A 19988-nucleotide genomic window follows, 5' to 3' on the forward strand; every position below is an offset into this window, starting at 1 on the left:
TAAAGTAACCCTCTGACTGACTGCAGGATCCTCCTGTAGCAACAGCTCAGTGTATTAAAGTAACCCTCTGACTGACTGCAGGATCCTCCTGTAGCAACAGCCCAGTGTGTTAAAGTAACCCTCTGACTGACTGCAGGATCCTCCTGTAGCAACAGCTCAGTGTGTTAAAGTAACCCTCTGACTGACTGCAGGATCCTCCTGTAGCAACAGCTCAGTGTGTTAAAGTAACCCTCTGACTGACTGCAGGATCCTCCTGTAGCAACAGCCCAGTGTGTTAAAGTAACCCTCTGACTGACTGCAGGATCCTCCTGTAGCAACAGCCCAGTGTGTTAAAGTAACCCTCTGACTGACTGCAGGATCCTCCTGTAGCAACAGCCCAGTGTATTAAAGTAACCCTCTGACTGACTGCAGCATCCTCCTGTAGCAACAGCCCAGTGTGTTAAAGTAACCCTCTGACTGACTGCAGGATCCTCCTGTAGCAACAGCTCAGTGTGTTAAAGTAACCCTCTGACTGACTGCAGGATCCTCCTGTAGCAACAGCTCAGTGTGTTAAAGTAACCCTCTGACTGACTGCAGGATCCTCCTGTAGCAACAGCCCAGTGTATTAAAGTAACCCTCTGACTGACTGCAGGATCCTCCTGTAGCAACAGCCCAGTGTGTTAAAGTAACCCTCTGACTGACTGCAGGATCCTCCTGTAGCAACAGCTCAGTGTGTTAAAGTAACCCTCTGACTGACTGCAGCATCCTCCTGTAGCAACAGCCCAGTGTGTTAAAGTAACCCTCTGACTGACTGCAGGATCCTCCTGTAGCAACAGCTCAGTGTGTTAAAGTAACCCTCTGACTGACTGCAGGATCCTCCTGTAGCAACAGCTCAGTGTGTTAAAGTAACCCTCTGACTGACTGCAGGATCCTCCTGTAGCAACAGCTCAGTGTATTAAAGTAACCCTCTGACTGACTGCAGGATCCTCCTGTAGCAACAGCTCAGTGTATTAAAGTAACCCTCTGACTGACTGCAGGATCCTCCTGTAGCAACAGCCCAGTGTATTAAAGTAACCATCTAACGGCACTTGGCTCAGGGCCAAGCTATAAATAGACATTATAAAACTGTTGAAGCAGAAAAATATTCCCAAAGGATTGTGGTCCGCATGCAGCTTGTGTCTCAACTCTAAATTGATGTTGGAGTTCTTGTGAATTTCCTTTCACTTTAAAAGGTTGTAGTGGCACTCCTTTCAGGAGTTGACTTTAAAGCAACAATTGGCTGACTGTCTGTAGCCTGGTTACAAACCCCTGCCCATGATTCTGCTGCCTGACCCCTGACCTCATTTCTGGAGTGAATACTGTACACACACACCTCATAGTGACATGATCCCGATCCCTTTAATGAGAATGGGTTGGTTGGTCACTGGAGGACGATATGCAGTATTGAAAGTCTTTGTTGTTGGTCACATACACCTGGTTAGCAGATGTTATTGGTCACATACACATGGTTAGCAGATGTTATTGCGAGTGTAGCGAAATGCTTGTGCTTCTAGTTGACAGTGCAGCAGTATCTAACAAGTAATATCTAACAATTCCACAATAACGTCCTAATACACACAAATCTAAGTAACGGGATGGAATAAGATACCTCCCGATAAAATCAATATAGCTAATGTAGTGATGAGGAGAGACCAGATACATCAAATAAAAGTCATACAGTAGGCTCCTGAACTACCCTGAGGACTAGGGTTGCAAAGGGTCGCAAACTTTCCAGTAAATTTCTGGAATTTTTCAATGGGAAGTTAAGCCATTTTGCTTAAATTCATCAAAAAAATGGTAGCTTATAACTGTGAACCTTTTTTGTGGGATACACAAAAGGCAATTCTAGGTCTTGTGGCATATTTTGGTTAAACTATCCCCAATTCAATGGAATTGCAACCCTCTGCATGCACAGAGCATTCTTCCATCACATGTACAGCTGATTCTCAAGATATTGCACACTAATGAGCTCACACTACTACACTGTCTGAGCCAAGGACTACATGCTTTCTGGTAAGTTTTGATTACAATACTGGGTGGGGTGAATATATTTTATATGACATACATGATTTTTGTTAACTAGTAAATAGTAGCCTACAGCAAAGTGTGTTTAAATAACTTCTAACTTGTTAACAATTTAGGCTAGTTAGTTTTTGCTATCATGTGGGTTTTAGCTTGCTTGAGCCTGCTAACTGAGGATTGTTAATTCACCTGTTTCCATACATGTTTCATGTTAAAACATTTATCTTACAAAGGAGTGTTTAATCTAACGGTGTAACTATTTCACTGCAGCTAATGTAGAAGGAAAAGCTGAGTACATTTGCAAATACTGTGGCAAATCATATGTGAAGAATGCGACAAAGATGGAGAATCATCTGGCCAAGTGCATAAAGTTCCCTCAGCGCTCACAACAAGCAACCTCTGACCAAAGTCCCTCTACTTCTATTTGAGGTGAAAATGATGAATCAGACACCTTATCGATAGCAACAGCTCATGGTCCTCCTGGAATCAGAAGTTTGTTTTTACTCAATGGAGGAACGTAGTCAGAGAAATGCTGATGAATGTCTTGCTCGAGCTGTGTATACAAACTGGTTCACCTCTGATGCTCACAGGCAATGTGTATTGGAAGAGATTTCTGAATGTTCTTCTCCCAGCATACACCCCTCCAACCAGACATGCTTTATCTACTCATTTGCTGGATGCAGAGTTCAACATAGTTCAAGTGAAGGTCAAGCAAATCATAGAGAAAGCAGACTATTACAATCATCTCTGATGGGTGGTTGAATGTTTGTGGCCAAGAAATAATGAACTACATCAGCTCCACCCCTCAACCAGTATTCTACAAGAGCACAGACACAAGGAACAACAGACACACCGGTCTCTACATTTCAGATGAGCTGAAGGCAGCCATCAATGACCTTGGACCACAGAAGGTATTTGCACTGGTGACAGACAATGCTGCAAACATCTTGGTTTAAAGTGGAGGAGTCCTACCCTCACATCACACCCACTGGCTGTGCTGCTCATGAATTGAATCTGCTCCTCAAGGACATCATAGCACTGAAAACAATGGATACACTCTACAAGGAAATGGTTAGGTATGTGAAGGGTCATCAAGTTATAGCAGCAATCTACCTCACCAAGCAAAGTGAGAAGAATAGGAGCACCACATTGAAGCTGCCCAGCAACACCCATTGGGGTGGTGGTGTCATGTTTGACAGTCTCCTGGAGGGGAAGGAGTCTCTCCAAGAAAAGGCCATATCACAATCTGCCTATATGGACAGCCCCATCAAGAGGATCCTCCTGGATGATGTATTTTGGGAGAGAGGGGTAAGCAGCCTGAAACCTATAGCAGTAGCCATTGCACGGATTGAGGGAGACAATGCCATCCTGTCTGATGTTCAGACTCTGCTTGCAGATGTAAGAGAAGAAATCCATACTGCCCTGCCCACTTCACTGTTGCTCCAAGCAGAGGAAACTGCAGTTCTGAAATACATCAAAAAGCGTGAAGACTTCTGCCTGAAGTCCATACACGCCGCAGCATATATGTTGGACCCCAAGTATGCTGGCAAGAGCATGGTGCAGAGATCAACAAGGCCTATGGTGTCATCACTACCATGTCTTGCCACCTTGGCCTGGATGAGGGCAAGGTTATTGGTAGTCTGGTGAAGTACACTTCCAAGCAAGGGCTTTGGGATGGAGATGCAATATGGCAATCGTGCCAACATTTCCACCAGGTGGCTGATGCGATGGGACTTTGTGTATCTGAGGCCCTTTCCCATGTTGCCTCCATCATCCTCCAAATCCCACCAACATCAGCCGCCTCAGAGCACAATTGGTCCTTGTTTGGGAACACACACACACACCAAAGCACGCAACAGGCTGACCAATACAAGGGTTGAAAAATTGGTGGGCATCCGGGCAAATTTGAGGCTTTTTGAGTCCGACAACGAGCCATCCTCAACAAGGTTGGAAAGTGACAGTGAAGCTGAGGCCTCAGAGTCTGATGTTCAAGAGGTGGACATTGAGGAGGTCCAGGGAGAAGACATGGAAGCCTGAGAGGAAGACAACCAAAGATTTAGTTTCTAGACTATCATTTTACAGATGCATGTTGAAAACATTTTTGGGAGATGCGATGGATCATTTAATGTTCCCTTTATTTTGTTGTTCAGTGAAATCCTCCCATGTGAAGAGTCAACTCATTTAATTAAAGTTCAATTTGTAACTAAATGATTTTTATTTTAGAAGGATTTAATCATTTGCAATTATGTCTACTTATGATAAGGTAAAAGGTTTATGTTTCTGTCTCCATATGATATGGTAAATATATCCAATGCAAAAAAACACATCTAAATATAAATGATATTCATATTAATTAGCATATATTTCTGTGAATTCCCATATATTCCCATTAATTCCCACTGAAAGTTTCCACCTCTGAATATTCCCCAAAATATGCAACCCTACTGAGGACTCATCCTGAATAAAAGTCACATACAGTAGGCTCCTGAACTAGCCTGAGGACTCATCCTGAATAAAAGTCACATACAGTAGGCTCCTGAACTAGCCTGAGGACTCATCCTGAATGTAACTCTGCTGCTCTATCGATCGCTCCACACATTAGAAGAAACAGTAGTGGGCGTGGTGTTTGGCCAGAGCGATGTGGATGGTAGTCAGGCCACTCCCCTTCATGGCACAGTGCCCTGAATCTTGTCAGTCGATTCACGGTGTCAAGGTCACCCAGGGCAAACCAAACTGATTTGACATGTCCGGGTTAACATGTCATTTGAAGCTATGCCCTAGTAGTAGGCTACTTTTTTGGGGGAAATCATTTTGTTATTGAAGGAAATACACTAGGCTCTAGTATTACCCTGGCTGGCAGGCATAGCATTGTAGGTACCCTGGCATAGTACTGTAGGTACCCTGGCTGGCTGGTATAGTACTGTAGGTACCCTGGCTGGCTGGTATAGTACTGTAGGTAACCTGGCTGGCTGGCATAGTACTGTAGGTACCCTGGCTGGCTGGTATAGTACTGTAGGTAACCTGGCTGGCTGGTATAGTACTGGCTGGTTGGCATAGTACTGTAGGTACCCTGGCTGGCTGGTATAGTACTGTAGGTACCCTGGCTGGCAGGCATAGCATTGTAGGTACCCTGGCTGGCTGACATAGTACTGTAGGTACCCTGGCAGGCATAGTACTGTAGGTAACCTGGCTGGCTGGTATAGTACTGGCTGGCTGGCATAGTACTGTAGGTAACCTGACATAGTACTGTAGGTACCCTGGCTGGCAGGTATAGTACTGTAGGTAACCTGGCTGGCTAGCTGGTATAGTACTGTAGGTACCCTGGCTGGCTGGCATAGTACTGTAGGTACCCTGGCTTGCTGGCTGGTATAGTACTGTAGGTACCCTGGCTGGCTGGTATAGTACTGTAGGTACCCTGGCTGGCTGGCATAGTACTGTAGGTACCCTGGCTGGCTGGCATAGTACTGTAGGTACCCTGGCTGGCTGGCTGGTATAGTACTGTAGGTACCCTGGCTTGCTGGCAGGCATAGTACTGTAGGTACCCTGGCTGGCTGGCTGGCTGGTATAGTACTGGCTGGCTGGTATAGTACTGTAGGTACCCTGGCTGGCTGGCTGGTATAGTACTGGCTGGCTGGTATAGTACTGTAGGTACCCTGGTATAGTACTGTAGGTAACCTGGCTGGCTGGCATAGTACTGTAGGTAACCTGGCTGGCTGGTATAGTACTGGCTGGTTGGCATAGTACTGTAGGTACCCTGGCTGGCTGACATAGTACTGTAGGTACCCTGGCAGGCATAGTACTGTAGGTAACCTGGCTGGCTGGTATAGTACTGGCTGGCTGGCATAGTACTGTAGGTAACCTGGCATAGTACTGTAGGTACCCTGGCTGGCAGGTATAGTACTGTAGGTAACCTGGCTGGCTAGCTGGTATAGTACTGTAGGTACCCTGGCTGGCTGGCATAGTACTGTAGGTACCCTGGCTTGCTGGCTGGTATAGTACTGTAGGTACCCTGGCTGGCTGGTATAGTACTGTAGGTACCCTGGCTGGCTGGTATAGTACTGTAGGTACCCTGGCTGGCTGGTATAGTACTGTAGGTACCCTGGCTGGCTGGTATAGTACTGTAGGTACCCTGGCTGGCTGGCATAGTACTGTAGGTACCCTGGCTGGCTGGCTGGTATAGTACTGTAGGTACCCTGGCTTGCTGGCAGGCATAGTACTGTAGGTACCCTGGCTGGCTGGCTGGTATAGTACTGGCTGGCTGGTATAGTACTGTAGGTACCCTGGCTGGCTGGCTGGCTGGTATAGTACTGGCTGGCTGGTATAGTACTGTAGGTACCCTGGTATAGTACTGTAGGTAACCTGGCTGGCTGGCATAGTACTGTAGGTACCCTGGCTGGCTGGCTGGTATAGTACTGGCTGGCTGGTATAGTACTGTAGGTACCCTGGCATAGTACTGTAGGTACCCTGGCTGGCTGGTATAGTACTGTAGGTACCCTGGCTGGCAGGCATAGTACTGTAGGTACCCTGGCTGGCTGGCATAGTACTGTCGGTACCCTGGCTGGCTGGTATAGTACTGTAGGTACCCTGGTATAGTACTGTAGGTAACCTGGCATAGTACTGTCGGTACCCTGGCTGGCTGGTATAGTACTGGCTGGCTGGTATAGTACTGTAGGTACCCTGGCTGGCTGGTATAGTACTGTAGGTACCCTGGTATAGTACTGTAGGTACCCTGGCTTGCTGGCAGGTATAGTACTGTAGGTACCCTGGCATAGTACTGTAGGTACCCTGGCTTGCTGGCTGGTATAGTACTGTAGGTACCCTGGCTGGCTGGTATAGTACTGTAGGTACCCTGGCTGGCTGGTATAGTACTGTAGATATCCTGGCTGGTATAGTACTGTAGGTACCCTGGCTGGCTGGTATAGTACTGTAGATATCCTGGCTGGTATAGTACTGTAGGTACCCTGGCTGGCTGGCATAGTACTGTAGGTACCCTGGCTGGCTGGTATAGTACTGTAGGTACCCTGGCTTGCTGGCAGGTATAGTACTGTAGGTACCCTGGTATAGTACTGTAGGTACCCTGGCATAGTACTGTAGGTACCCTTGCTTGCTGGCAGGTATTTTACTGTAGGTTATTTGAATTCCATGTTTTATTTTTGTGAGCTCAATATGCATATTCCACAGTTTCTCTAGAGATATATCAGATCCAGACTGAACTGTGCGATGTGGTAGGGAGTTGTAGTTTCTCTAGAGATATATCAGATCCAGACTGAACTGTGCGATGTGGTAGGGAGTTGTAGTTTCTCTAGAGATATAGTTTCCAACAGGCCAATATTCTACATAGTTTAGCGCATCAAAACGTGGTAATTAGCTATAATGACTATAATCCATTGAGCATCTACTTGTCCAGTACGTGTGTTTTTTGTGTGTTTTTTTTTACACCTGCTACAGAAGAGGCAAAAGAATGCGTTGTCTTGAGGGGATATAGAGAGCAGCTGTTGCAGTATGCCTTACTTACTTTGAAAAACTACTGAAATAGTCATTTTGTTAGAAAGCATAGGGAGGAGCTCTATAGAGATGAGACGATGACTTGGAATTAAATAATAAAGTAATCAAATAAAACAAATGTAATAAACACAACTGAAATATTTTATTAAAGTAATGTAACATGAATAAGTGATGGTTAATAAGTGATCAGCAGTAATGGGCAGTCACTAGCATCATGGGACTTTAATTCATTGTTTTATTCTGTGTTACAGCATTCATCCCAAATCATCGAAACCGTGATTACATTTATTTTTTAAACAGGCCTCAAAAAGCAATAAGCACTCAGCACAGTGGAGTGTGCAAAGTGCACATTTTGGGATAAGGGTAGAAAATTCAAAAGGCACTCGCACATCTGAGCAATCTTATTTGCAGGTGCATGGTAACAGTTGAACAAGATGAAGGAAAAAGGAAACCGCACACTGCTCTTGATAGTATCACTGATATTTAATAAGCTTACGTATCCGCCTCACGGCCTTCGTCAGAGCTTTTGTGAATCTTTTTAAGGGTAGAGAAATTGGGACACGACCCTACTGCACCCATAGGAACGTAGTGCACTATAAAGAGAATAGGGTGCCATCTGGGATTCACCCAGAGTCATGTTATACACTGTTACAACGCCCATAGAGCACATTGACATGTCGGTTAGGGATAGAACCTGCTGGACACACTGGCATGCACGGTAACTAACTCGCTGCTGACGAGTCACCAGACACTGTTTGCATACGGGAGGTCAAACTTCCCCCTGATGGGGAGAGAAGCCAGTAAGTCACATTATCTATTGATCCTAAATGAGGACTATGGGCTGAAAGATTACAGGTTGACTGAAATAGCAGGGTTTTAATGATTGATAGGGTGGGTTTTAACTCAATTGTATCTGATCCATTCTGTTCTGTCACTACATTTGTTAATCTTATTGCATTTAAAAAGAAAATACATGACATCTAATGTTTGCAGTACCATTAGCTACAATAGGCAGAGTGCCTTACTCCAAATAGGTCCCCTACAAGGTGTACAATAAACATACCTTGTCTGTTCTTGCAGGGTCAGATGGGGCTCCACAAAGAACTTGACTCTGAGCTTCAGTCTGCAGGGAGCCAGGTTATCCATCTGTTGTGAGATCCTGTTCCTCAGATTCAACCACAAACTCTCCCCTTTGCTTCCACAGAACTGAAGCCCAAAGTAATCCACCTCTATTATTCCCAGTTTCCGACAGACCTGTGAGTCAAAACAATAGAACAAACCACTTCACTAAAGAAGTCAATGCCCCATCAAGACTGGTAGTTAAATACAACGTTCCATGTACTACGCTGTTGTTAAATTGTTACAAGCGTACAAGTTACATTTTTATTCAAATTCTCAAAATATTTACAGAATTCAAAATGATTAAAACTGCATTAATTTGCAACCCCAACACACAGACACTAACAACATGGAATAAAATAGACTTAACATGGATACATTTGAATGATAATAACTGTAACGGTACCTTGTGTAAACAGTCCTCTCCATTAGCCTTTTGATCAACATCCACCTCCATCACCACCGAGTCCGGTCGCGTTATATGGCAAAGCATTTTTGTTCCTCTGTATGTTTGCAATAGTTGTCCTATAATAGTTCAATCTATCGATGCACTTACACCTCACAATAAACCCAAACATTCAAACTTTACAGTCCATGGACCGATCAGGCCGTGTCCAAAAATACAACGGTGGGGTTTTATAGTCTCGGAGGGTGAAGCACCGTCCCCTTCATTCAACAAACTTCTCAACAACCAATCAGGTCAAACACACAGACGTAAACACGGTTTGTGTCGCCATCTACCGGGTTGTTCATTCTAACCATGTTACCTTTCATTCGTACAAAACCGTTTTTAGAAGCTATACTACACACACAAATATTCATGAAAACTCACAATAATTTTATCCTCAAAATATTGTGAAATTAGTTTTTGTAACATTTTGCTGTACCTAATGAATGACTTCCTGTGTTCTATGTGGAAGAATGTGGCGTGCGCATAGCTGCGCAACCCTGATTCACCTCAACAACCCTGATTCAGCTCAACAACCCCACTGCGTCTGGAAAACAGCTGAGCAAAGACCAAACAACAGCCATCTATCAGACTTTAGCTACTTATAGAAGTATACAGTCTGATCATTGACCCGTAGCTTGACATGGCACTTGAGGAATATTCACAAAGAAGCTAACTAATACAGTTAATGCGACGACAAAACAACGTATTTGCAGCTTGGAAGAAACCAGGAAGATGTTTGAGAATTTCAAAGAGAGGTTGCAGACGGTGCAGCAAGATTTCACAACGGGGTTTGTATTAAAGCTACTTTTATAGCTAATGCTTCATTCATGGCCCTATGTCTTGTGACCCTGCCTGTTCTGACATTGCTGTATTAGCAATTTAAAAAAACATCTACGTTAATTAGCTAGCTAGTTTCTCCCTCTTTGCCAGCATGGCTGAAAGGCTATCTAGCTGGATGTAACTGTGTGGGACGAAACCATCGAACAAGTTTTTCGTAGCTAGCTAATACTAAACACAAAACACTGGCAAAACACTACCAGGCTGGCAGTAAATGAAAACCATTAATTTAGATACTGCCAAAGCTTATTGATACAGTTAGCTAACGACAGCTAGCTAAGTTGATTACATTCAGCTGCCCATCATGTGATGGAAGTGAGCGAGACAGGACATTCTGGACTGGAACCTGATGCCGGAAGCAGAAAACGTCTCTATTCCCTATATAGTGCACTACTTTGGGTTCTGATATAAATTAGTGCACTATATAGGGAATATAGGGTGCCATTTAGGAAACAAAGTGTCTACTAATCCAATGAATATTTACATTGCTGTGACAGCTGTCCCATATATACATTTTGTTTTACCTGCTCCCATCTTTATAATTTCCCTTCAGGATAAAGACTCTGAGTGATAAATCAAAAGAGGCTAAAGTAAAGCAGAAACAGAGGTAAGGCAGGCATGTATCCATGGTGTCTCAGAGTTGGAGTGATAAATAAATATAAACTTTATTTTATTTTAACGTAACTGAGTGATGATCTAATATCAGGTTGACCTTTAAGATCATAATGAATAAAGACTATATGGACAGAGAGGACCTGATCTTAGATCAGCACTTTAAGGCGCTTTATGAATACGACCCAGGAGTACCAGTCAAATCATCAGACGCTTTATGAATACGGCCCAGGAGTACCAGTCAAATCATCCATTTACATCCACTTTCATTCTCTTATATCCTCTTCATAGTCTATTTCCCTTAATGACTCATTTCCTGTCTCTCAACAGACATGGACATCTGACACAGTTTTCTGCTGGAGTAGAACTGCTCAGTCGGTAGGTGTTGCTCTCATTGGATACGTCCAAATCAGAGCATTGGGCACTACTTTTGACCAGGCCCCACAGGTCTCTTTGGACCAGGCCCCACAGGGTCTAAATTAGTGCACAATATAGGGAATAGTGTGCCATTTGTGATGCAGACATTGAAACACTCAGTGGTCTGAATACATGTACAGTAGCATAATGTCAAGGGAAGAAAACACAAGGCCTTATTTGTTTCATTAGTTTCTTGTGTTTCGAAGGTACGAAGACACCTGGGTGACTCTCCACAGAAAAGCTAAAGATTGTGCGAAAGCTGGAGAGGTTTGTATGAACTGTAGCTCAATGTATTAATTAGACTTGCATTGAATTACGCATCAAGAATAATAATACATGGGAACATCTCACATTCTCTCTCTCATCTTCTCTCTCTCTCTCGCGTCTGTCTTCGCTCTCTCTCATCTTCTCTCTCGTCTATCTTTCTCTCTTGTCTTCTCTCGTCTTCTCTTTTCTCTCTCTCTGTATGTCTCTCTATCTCTCAGACAGTGGATGGAGAGGTGGTGATGCTGTCTGCACACTGGGAGAAGAGAAGAGCAGCAGTGGTGGAACTACAAGAACAACTACAGCAGATCCCAGGCTTCCTCACAGACCTGGAGACATGCACCAATCGCATCGGTGAGTGTGCACCATCACTATGTCTTGAGTTTAGATTCTTCACTCTTCTGCTCAAGTGTGTACTTGCACACTCTTTCTCGCATGGAAACTCTCCAGACAATGCTTACACCAAGTGCACACTTGGGGGGTAAAAAGGGTGGAAAGACAGGACGTAGCCGACGTATCATAGACTGCACCAGGAAACCTTTAGGACCAGTCAACATATTATAGTCGAGAAATGTCACAATTCCCTGAATTACTGAATGTCATTGCCACTCTTTATTCTTTTTACATTTGGCCTTTTGTTGCCATTGTGTAGAATAGGTTGAGGTCAGAGGTGTTTATGACGGGCTGAGCTGTGTTCATCTTGAGAGAGCGGTGATACTGTAGGGCACCAGCTGGCATGGCCTGCCTGTTAACTGTGGAGCTTCAGCTGGCAGTGGGGTAATAACAGCTACTAGTGCCAACATGGTGAAGGGGGGGTAGGTAGGCAACAACAGAGACAATGGGAAGAGATGAAGCCGTTTTTACACATGGCTAGTTTGAAACACAACACGTTTATAGTCTAAGGAGACGGATCTGACATCAAATCTGACTTCAGAATCAGATTCCCAAGCCACCTCCGTAGGTAGCTTGAACTTCTTCCAGGTCATATACCATACAGCACGGAGTAGTCTTTGATACAGTCTGTAGTATTCCATGCATCGACCTATACTAGTATGTATCGGTCTTCTCTAAACAGGTCATATACCATACAGCACGGAGTAGTCTTTGATACAGTCTGTAGTATTCCATGCATCGACCTATACTAGTATGTATCGGTCTTCTCTAAACAGGTCATATACCATACAGCACGGAGTAGTCTTTGATACAGTCTGTAGTATTCCATGCATCGACCTATACTAGTATGTATCGGTCTTCTCTAAACAGGTCATATACCATACAGCACGGAGTAGTCTTTGATACAGTCTGTAGTATTCCATGCATCGACCTATACTAGTATGTATCGGTCTTCTCTAAACAGGTCATATACCATACAGCACGGAGTAGTCTTTGATACAGTCTGTAGTATTCCATGCATCGACCTATACTAGTATGTATCGGTCTTCTCTAAACAGGTCATATACCATACAGCACGGAGTAGTCTTTGATACAGTCTGTAGTATTCCATGCATCGACCTATACTAGTATGTATCAGTCTTCTCTAAACAGGTCATATACCATACAGCACGGAGTAGTCTTTGATACAGTCTGTAGTATTCCATGCATCGACCTATACTAGTATGTATCAGTCTTCTCTAAACAGGTCATATACCATACAGCACGGAGTAGTCTTTGATACAGTCTGTAGTATTCCATGCATCGACCTATACTAGTATGTATCAGTCTTCTCTAAACAGGTCATATACCATACAGCACGGAGTAGTCTTTGATACAGTCTGTAGTATTCCATGCATCGACCTATACTAGTATGTATCGGTCTTCTCTAAACAGGTCATATACCATACAGCACGGAGTAGTCTTTGATACAGTCTGTAGTATTCCATGCATCGACCTATACTAGTATGTATCGGTCTTCTCTAAACAGGTCATATACCATACAGCACGGAGTAGTCTTTGATACAGTCTGTAGTATTCCATGCATCGACCTATACTAGTATGTATCGGTCTTCTCTAAACAGGTCATATACCATACAGCACGGAGTAGTCTTTGATACAGTCTGTAGTATTCCATGCATCGACCTATACTAGTATGTATCGGTCTTCTCTAAACAGGTCATATACCATACAGCACGGAGTAGTCTTTGATACAGTCTGTAGTATTCCATGCATCGACCTATACTAGTATGTATCGGTCTTCTCTAAACAGGTCATATACCATACAGCATGGAGTAGTCTTTGATACAGTCTGTAGTATTCCATGCATCGGCCTATACTAGTATGTATCGGTCTTCTCTAAATAGTTTCTAGTTTTGTACATTGTTCATGGAATTGGAACCCTCCTCCCCTGCCCTGTCTTGAATAGTCAGTAGTGACGGAGACTCCTCCCCTGCCCTGTCTTGAATAGTCAGTAGTGACGGGGACTCCTCCCCTGCCCTGTCTTGAATAGTCAGTAGTGACGGGGACTCCTCCCCTGCCCTGTCTTGAATAGTCAGTAGTGACGGGGACTCCTCCCCTGCCCTGTCTTGAATAGTCAGTAGTGACGGAGACTCCTCCCCTGCCCTGTCTTGAATAGTCAGTAGTGACGGGGACTCCTCCCCTGCCCTGTCTTGAATAGTCAGTAGTGACGGAGACTCCTCCCCTGCCCTGTCTTGAATAGTCAGTAGTGACGGAGACTCCTCCCCTGCCCTGTCTTGAATAGTCAGTAGTGACGGGGACTCCTCCCCTGCCCTGTCTTGAATAGTCAGTAGTGACGGGGACTCCTCCCCTGCCCTGTCTTGAATAGTCAGTAGTGACGGAGACTCCTCCCCTGCCCTGTCTTGAATAGTCAGTAGTGACGGGGACTCCTCCCTGCCCTGTCTTGAATAGTCAGTAGTGACTGGGACTCCTCCCCTGCCCTGAATAGTCAGTAGTGACGGGGACTCCTCCCCTGCCCTGAATAGTCAGTAGTGACGGGGACTCTCCCTGCCCTGAATAGTCAGTAGTGACGGGGACTCCTCCCCTGCCCTGTCTTGAATAGTCAGTAGTGACGGGGACTCCTCCCCTGCCCTGTCTTGAATAGTCAGTAGTGACGGGGACTCCTCCCCTGCCCTGAATAGTCAGTAGTGACGGGGACTCCTGCCCTGTCTTGAATAGTCAGTAGTGACGGAGACTCCTCCCCTGCCCTGTCTTGAATAGTCAGTAGTGACGGGGACTCCTCCCCTGCCCTGTCTTGAATAGTCAGTAGTGACGGAGACTCCTCCCCTGCCCTGTCTTGAATAGTCAGTAGTGACGGGGACTCCTCCCCTGCCCTGTCTTGAATAGTCAGTAGTGACGGAGACTCCTCCCCTGCCCTGTCTTGAATAGTCAGTAGTGACGGAGACTCCTCCCCTGCCCTGAATAGTCAGTAGTGACGGGGACTCCTCCCCTGCCCTGAATAGTCAGTAGTGACGGGGACTCCTCCCCTGCCCTGAATAGTCAGTAGTGACGGGGACTCTTCCCCTGCCCTGTCTTGAATAGTCAGTAGTGACGGGGACTCCTCCCCTGCCCTGTCTTGAATAGTCAGTAGTGACGGGGACTCCTCCCCTGCCCTGTCTTGAATAGTCAGTAGTGACGGAGACTCCTCCCCTGCCCTGTCTTGAATAGTCAGTAGTGACGGGGACTCCTCCCCTGCCCTGTCTTGAATAGTCAGTAGTGACGGGGACTCCTCCCCTGCCCTGTCTTGAATAGTCAGTAGTGACGGGGACTCCTCCCATGCCCTGTCTTGAATAGTCAGTAGTGACGGAGACTCCTCCCTTGCCCTGTCTTGAATAGTCAGTAGTGACGGGGACTCCTCCCCTGCCCTGTCTTGAATAGTCAGTAGTGACGGGGACTCCTCCCCTGCCCTGTCTTGAATAGTCAGTAGTGACGGGGACTCCTCCCCTGCCCTGTCTTGAATAGTCAGTAGTGACGGGGACTCCTCCCCTGCCCTGTCTTGAATAGTCAGTAGTGACGGGGACTCCTCCCCTGCCCTGTCTTGAATAGTCAGTAGTGACGGGGACTCCTCCCCTGCCCTGTCTTGAATAGTCAGTAGTGACGGGGACTCCTCCCCTACCCTGTCTTGAATAGTCAGTAGTGACGGGGACTCCTCCCCTGCCCTGTCTTGAATAGTCAGTAGTGACGGAGACTCCTCCCCTGCCCTGTCTTGAATAGTCAGTAGTGACGGGGACTCCTCCCCTGCCCTGTCTTGAATAGTCAGTAGTGACGGGGACTCCTCCCCTGCCCTGTCTTGAATAGTCAGTAGTGACGGGGACTCCTCCCCTGCCCTGTCTTGAATAGTCAGTAGTGACGGGGACTCCTCCCCTGCCCTGTCTTGAATAGTCAGTAGTGACGGGGACTCCTCCCCTGCCCTGTCTTGAATAGTCAGTAGTGACGGAGACTCCTGCCCTGTCTTGAATAGTCAGTAGTGACGGGGACTCCTCCCCTGCCCTGTCTTGAATAGTCAGTAGTGACGGGGACTCCTCCCCTGCCCTGTCTTGAATAGTCAGTAGTGACGGGGACTCCTCCCCTGCCCTGTCTTGAATAGTCAGTAGTGACGGGGACTCCTCCCCTAACCCTGAATAGTCAGTAGTGACGGGGACTCCTCCCCTGCCCTGAATAGTCAGTAGTGACGGGGACTCCTCCCCTGCCCTGTCTTGAATAGTCAGTAGTGACGGGGACTCCTCCCCTGCCCTGTCTTGAATAGTCAGTAGTGACGGGGACTCCTCCCCTGCCCCTGAATAGTCAGTAGTGACGGGGACTCCCTGCCCTGTCTTGAATAGTCAGTAGTGACGGAGACTCCTCCCCTGCCCTGTCTTGAATAGTCAGTAGTGACCGAGACTCCTCCCCTGCCCTGTCTTGAATAGTCAGTAGTGACGGGGACTCCTCCCCTGCCCTGTCTTGAATAGTCAGTAGTGACGGAGACTCCTCCCCTGCCCTGTCTTGAATAGTCAGTAGTGACGGAGACTCCTCCCCTGCCCTGTCTTGAATAGTCAGTAGTGACGGGGACTCCTCCCCTGCCCTGTCTTGAATAGTCAGTAGTGACGGGGACTCCTCCCCTGCCCTGTCTTGAATAGTCAGTAGTGACGGAGACTCCTCCCTGCCCTGTCTTGAATAGTCAGTAGTGACGGGGACTCCTCCCCTGCCCTGTCTTGAATAGTCAGTAGTGACGGAGACTCCTCCCCTGCCCTGTCTTGAATAGTCAGTAGTGACGGAGACTCCTCCCCTGCCCTGTCTTGAATAGTCAGTAGTGACGGGGACTCCTCCCCTGCCCTGTCTTGAATAGTCAGTAGTGACGGGGACTCCTCCCCTGCCCTGTCTTGAATAGTCAGTAGTGACGGGGACTCCTCCCCTGCCCTGTCTTGAATAGTCAGTAGTGACGGGGACTCCTCCCCTGCCCTGTCTTGAATAGTCAGTAGTGACGGGGACTCCTCCCCTGCCCTGTCTTGAATAGTCAGTAGTTACGGGGACTCCTCCCCTGCCCTGTCTTGAATAGTCAGTAGTTACGGGGACTCCTCCCCTGCCCTGTCTTGAATAGTCAGTAGTGACGGGGACTCCTCCCCTGCCCTGTCTTGAATAGTCAGTAGTGACGGGGACTCCTCCCCTGCCCTGTCTTGAATAGTCAGTAGTGACGGGGACTCCTCCCCTGCCCTGTCTTGAATAGTCAGTAGTGACGGAGACTCCTCCCCTGCCCTGTCTTGAATAGTCAGTAGTGACGGGGACTCCTCCCCTGCCCTGTCTTGAATAGTCAGTAGTGACGGAGACTCCTCCCCTGCCCTGTCTTGAATAGTCAGTAGTGACGGAGACTCCTCCCCTGCCCTGTCTTGAATAGTCAGTAGTGACGGAGACTCCTCCCCTGCCCTGTCTTGAATAGTCAGTAGTGACGGAGACTCCTCCCCTGCCCTGTCTTGAATAGTCAGTAGTGACGGAGACTCCTCCCCTGCCCTGTCTTGAATAGTCAGTAGTGACGGAGACTCCTCCCCTGCCCTGAATAGTCAGTAGTGACGGGGACTCCTCCCCTGCCCTGAATAGTCAGTAGTGACGGGGACTCTTCCCCTGCCCTGTCTTGAATAGTCAGTAGTGACGGGGACTCCTCCCCTGCCCTGTCTTGAATAGTCAGTAGTGACGGGGACTCCTCCCCTGCCCTGTCTTGAATAGTCAGTAGTGACGGAGACTCCTCCCCTGCCCTGTCTTGAATAGTCAGTAGTGACGGGGACTCCTCCCCTGCCCTGTCTTGAATAGTCAGTAGTGACGGGGACTCCTCCCCTGCCCTGTCTTGAATAGTCAGTAGTGACGGGGACTCCTCCCCTGCCCTGTCTTGAATAGTCAGTAGTGACGGAGACTCCTCCCCTGCCCTGTCTTGAATAGTCAGTAGTGACGGGGACTCCTCCCCTGCCCTGTCTTGAATAGTCAGTAGTGACGGGGACTCCTCCCCTGCCCTGTCTTGAATAGTCAGTAGTGACGGAGACTCCTCCCCTGCCCTGTCTTGAATAGTCAGTAGTGACGGAGACTCCTCCCCTGCCCTGTCTTGAATAGTCAGTAGTGACGGAGACTCCTCCCCTGCCCTGTCTTGAATAGTCAGTAGTGACGGAGACTCCTCCCCTGCCCTGTCTTGAATAGTCAGTAGTGACGGAGACTCCTCCCCTGCCCTGTCTTGAATAATCAGTAGTGACGGAGACTCCTCCCCTTCCCTGTCTTGAATAATCAGTAGTGACGGAGACTCCTCCCCTGCCCTGAATAGTCAGTAGTGACGGGGACTCCTCCCCTGCCCTGTCTTGAATAGTCAGTAGTGACGGAGACTCCTCCCCTGCCCTGTCTTGAATAGTCAGTAGTGACGGGGACTCCTCCCCTGCCCTGTCTTGAATAGTCAGTAGTGACGGAGACTCCTCCCCTGCCCTGTCTTGAATAGTCAGTAGTGACGGAGACTCCTCCCCTGCCCTGTCTTGAATAGTCAGTAGTGACGGAGACTCCTCCCCTGCCCTGAATATTCAGTAGTGACGGGGACTCCTCCCCTGCCCTGAATAGTCAGTAGTGACGGGGACTCCTCCCCTGCCCTGAATAGTCAGTAGTGACGGGGACTCCTCCCCTGCCCTGTCTTGAATAGTCAGTAGTGACGGGGACTCCTCCCCTGCCCTGTCTTGAATAGTCAGTAGTGACGGAGACTCCTCCCCTGCCCTGTCTTGAATAGTCAGTAGTGACGGAGACTCCTCCCCTGCCCTGTCTTGAATAGTCAGTAGTGACGGAGACTCCTCCCCTGCCCTGTCTTGAATAGTCAGTAGTGACGGGGACTCCTCCCCTGCCCTGAATAGTCAGTAGTGACGGGGCTCCTCCCCTGCCCTCAATAGTCAGTAGTGATTGGGGCTCCTCCCCTGCCCTGAATAGTCAGTAGTGACGGGGACTCCTCCCCTGCCCTGTTTTGAATAGTCAGTAGTGACGGGGACTCCTCCCCTGCCCTGTCTTGAATAGTCAGTAGTGACGGGGACTCCTCCCCTGCCCTGAATAGTCAGTAGTGACGGGGACTCCTCCCCTGCCCTGAATAGTCAGTAGTGACGGAGACTCCTCCCCTGCCCTGTCTTGAATAGTCAGTAGTGACGGGGACTCCTCCCCTGCCCTGAATAGTCAGTAGTGACGGAGATCCATCAGGATAATAATCTGTCTCTGTTGTAGTGGACCCTGTGATTGGTCACTGACCATAGGGTGTGTTGTCCTAATGCCATTGATTTCCTGCTGATTCGCCAGATGTCTCCAAGCCTGAGCCCAAAACTGCCAAGCCCAAAATCTGGACATTAGAGTACACAACCCTTAGATTTGTAGTTTAGTTTAACTCACTGTTCATCGCTGGTTGTGCTGTAATCCGTGTTAGATAGTAGTTGGACTGTTTAGAACTCTGAGGACTTTCATTCCATCATTCTAGAATGGGTGTCTCCTGTCTCAGCCAATGAGTTGCACATGATGTGAATTCTAGCGAGCACATGGGAAATTCCAGTATGAACAAACTGAGACGTGTGTTCTAGGAAGGTGAAAGAAGTTGAATAGAATTCAGTGGATCTTTAACTTTATTTGGAATATTTACATTTGTAAGATTTGTTCCTGCTCTGTATAGAGTTCCAGATAATGCCTCAAATATGGCACGTTTCCTTTTTAGTTGACTTTGACTTTGGACAGTGATAGTGGTTGGGCTCCCGAGTGGTACAGCGGTCTGAGGTGAGGTGAGGGTTTGGCCGTCATTGTAAATAAGAATTTGTTAACTGACTAACCTAGTTAAATAAAAATGTTATAAATAAATAAATAGTGCTCTAAGTACAAACAGTTTCCCTATATGACCACCAGATGCCAGTGTTCACTTGTGTTTTAGTAGTGTAGTGAATAATAGTTCCTTCCTTTTGTCTTTTATTGGAATTATTCACATGATAATATTATACAGACTCTGGCGACAGTCTCCCAGCAGCGGTTATAGACACGCGACAGTCTCCCAGCAGCGGTTATAGACACGCGACAGTCTCCCAGCAGCGGTTATAGACACGCGACAGTCTCCCAGCAGCGGTTATACAGACTCTGGCGACAGTCTCCCAGCAGCGGTTATACAGACTCTGGCGACAGTCTCCCAGCAGCGGTTATAGACACGCGACAGTCTCCCAGCAGCGGTTATACAGACGGCGCAACAGTCTCCCCTGCAGCAGATGGACAGACTGGCAACAGTCTCCCAGCAGCAGATGGACAGACTGGCAACAGTCTCCCAGCAGCAGATGGACAG

General features: G+C 47.2%; 1 protein-coding gene and 1 pseudogene across 1 annotated transcript in view; one reads left to right on the forward strand and one right to left on the reverse strand.

Moving 5' to 3' along the window:
• Positions 1-9350, reverse strand: part of LOC106591386 (E3 ubiquitin-protein ligase MYLIP-A-like) — a 35031-nt pseudogene extending 25681 nt beyond the window's left edge.
• Positions 9351-9663: 313 nt separating this feature from the next.
• dtbp1 (Dysbindin) overlaps positions 9664-19988 on the forward strand; it is a 38613-nt gene continuing 28288 nt past the window's right edge. Inside the window, exons 1-5 of the mRNA NM_001140605.1 lie at positions 9664-9903; positions 10506-10559; positions 10895-10942; positions 11188-11248; positions 11467-11599. Coding sequence (NP_001134077.1) covers positions 9848-9903; positions 10506-10559; positions 10895-10942; positions 11188-11248; positions 11467-11599 — 352 coding nt within the window. The 5' untranslated portion in view covers positions 9664-9847. The remainder of the gene's footprint in view (positions 9904-10505; positions 10560-10894; positions 10943-11187; positions 11249-11466; positions 11600-19988) is intronic.

The sequence above is a fragment of the Salmo salar genome, chromosome ssa05 (assembly GCF_905237065.1).
Source record: "Salmo salar chromosome ssa05, Ssal_v3.1, whole genome shotgun sequence".
In the NCBI taxonomy this organism is placed as follows: Eukaryota; Metazoa; Chordata; class Actinopteri; order Salmoniformes; family Salmonidae; genus Salmo; species Salmo salar.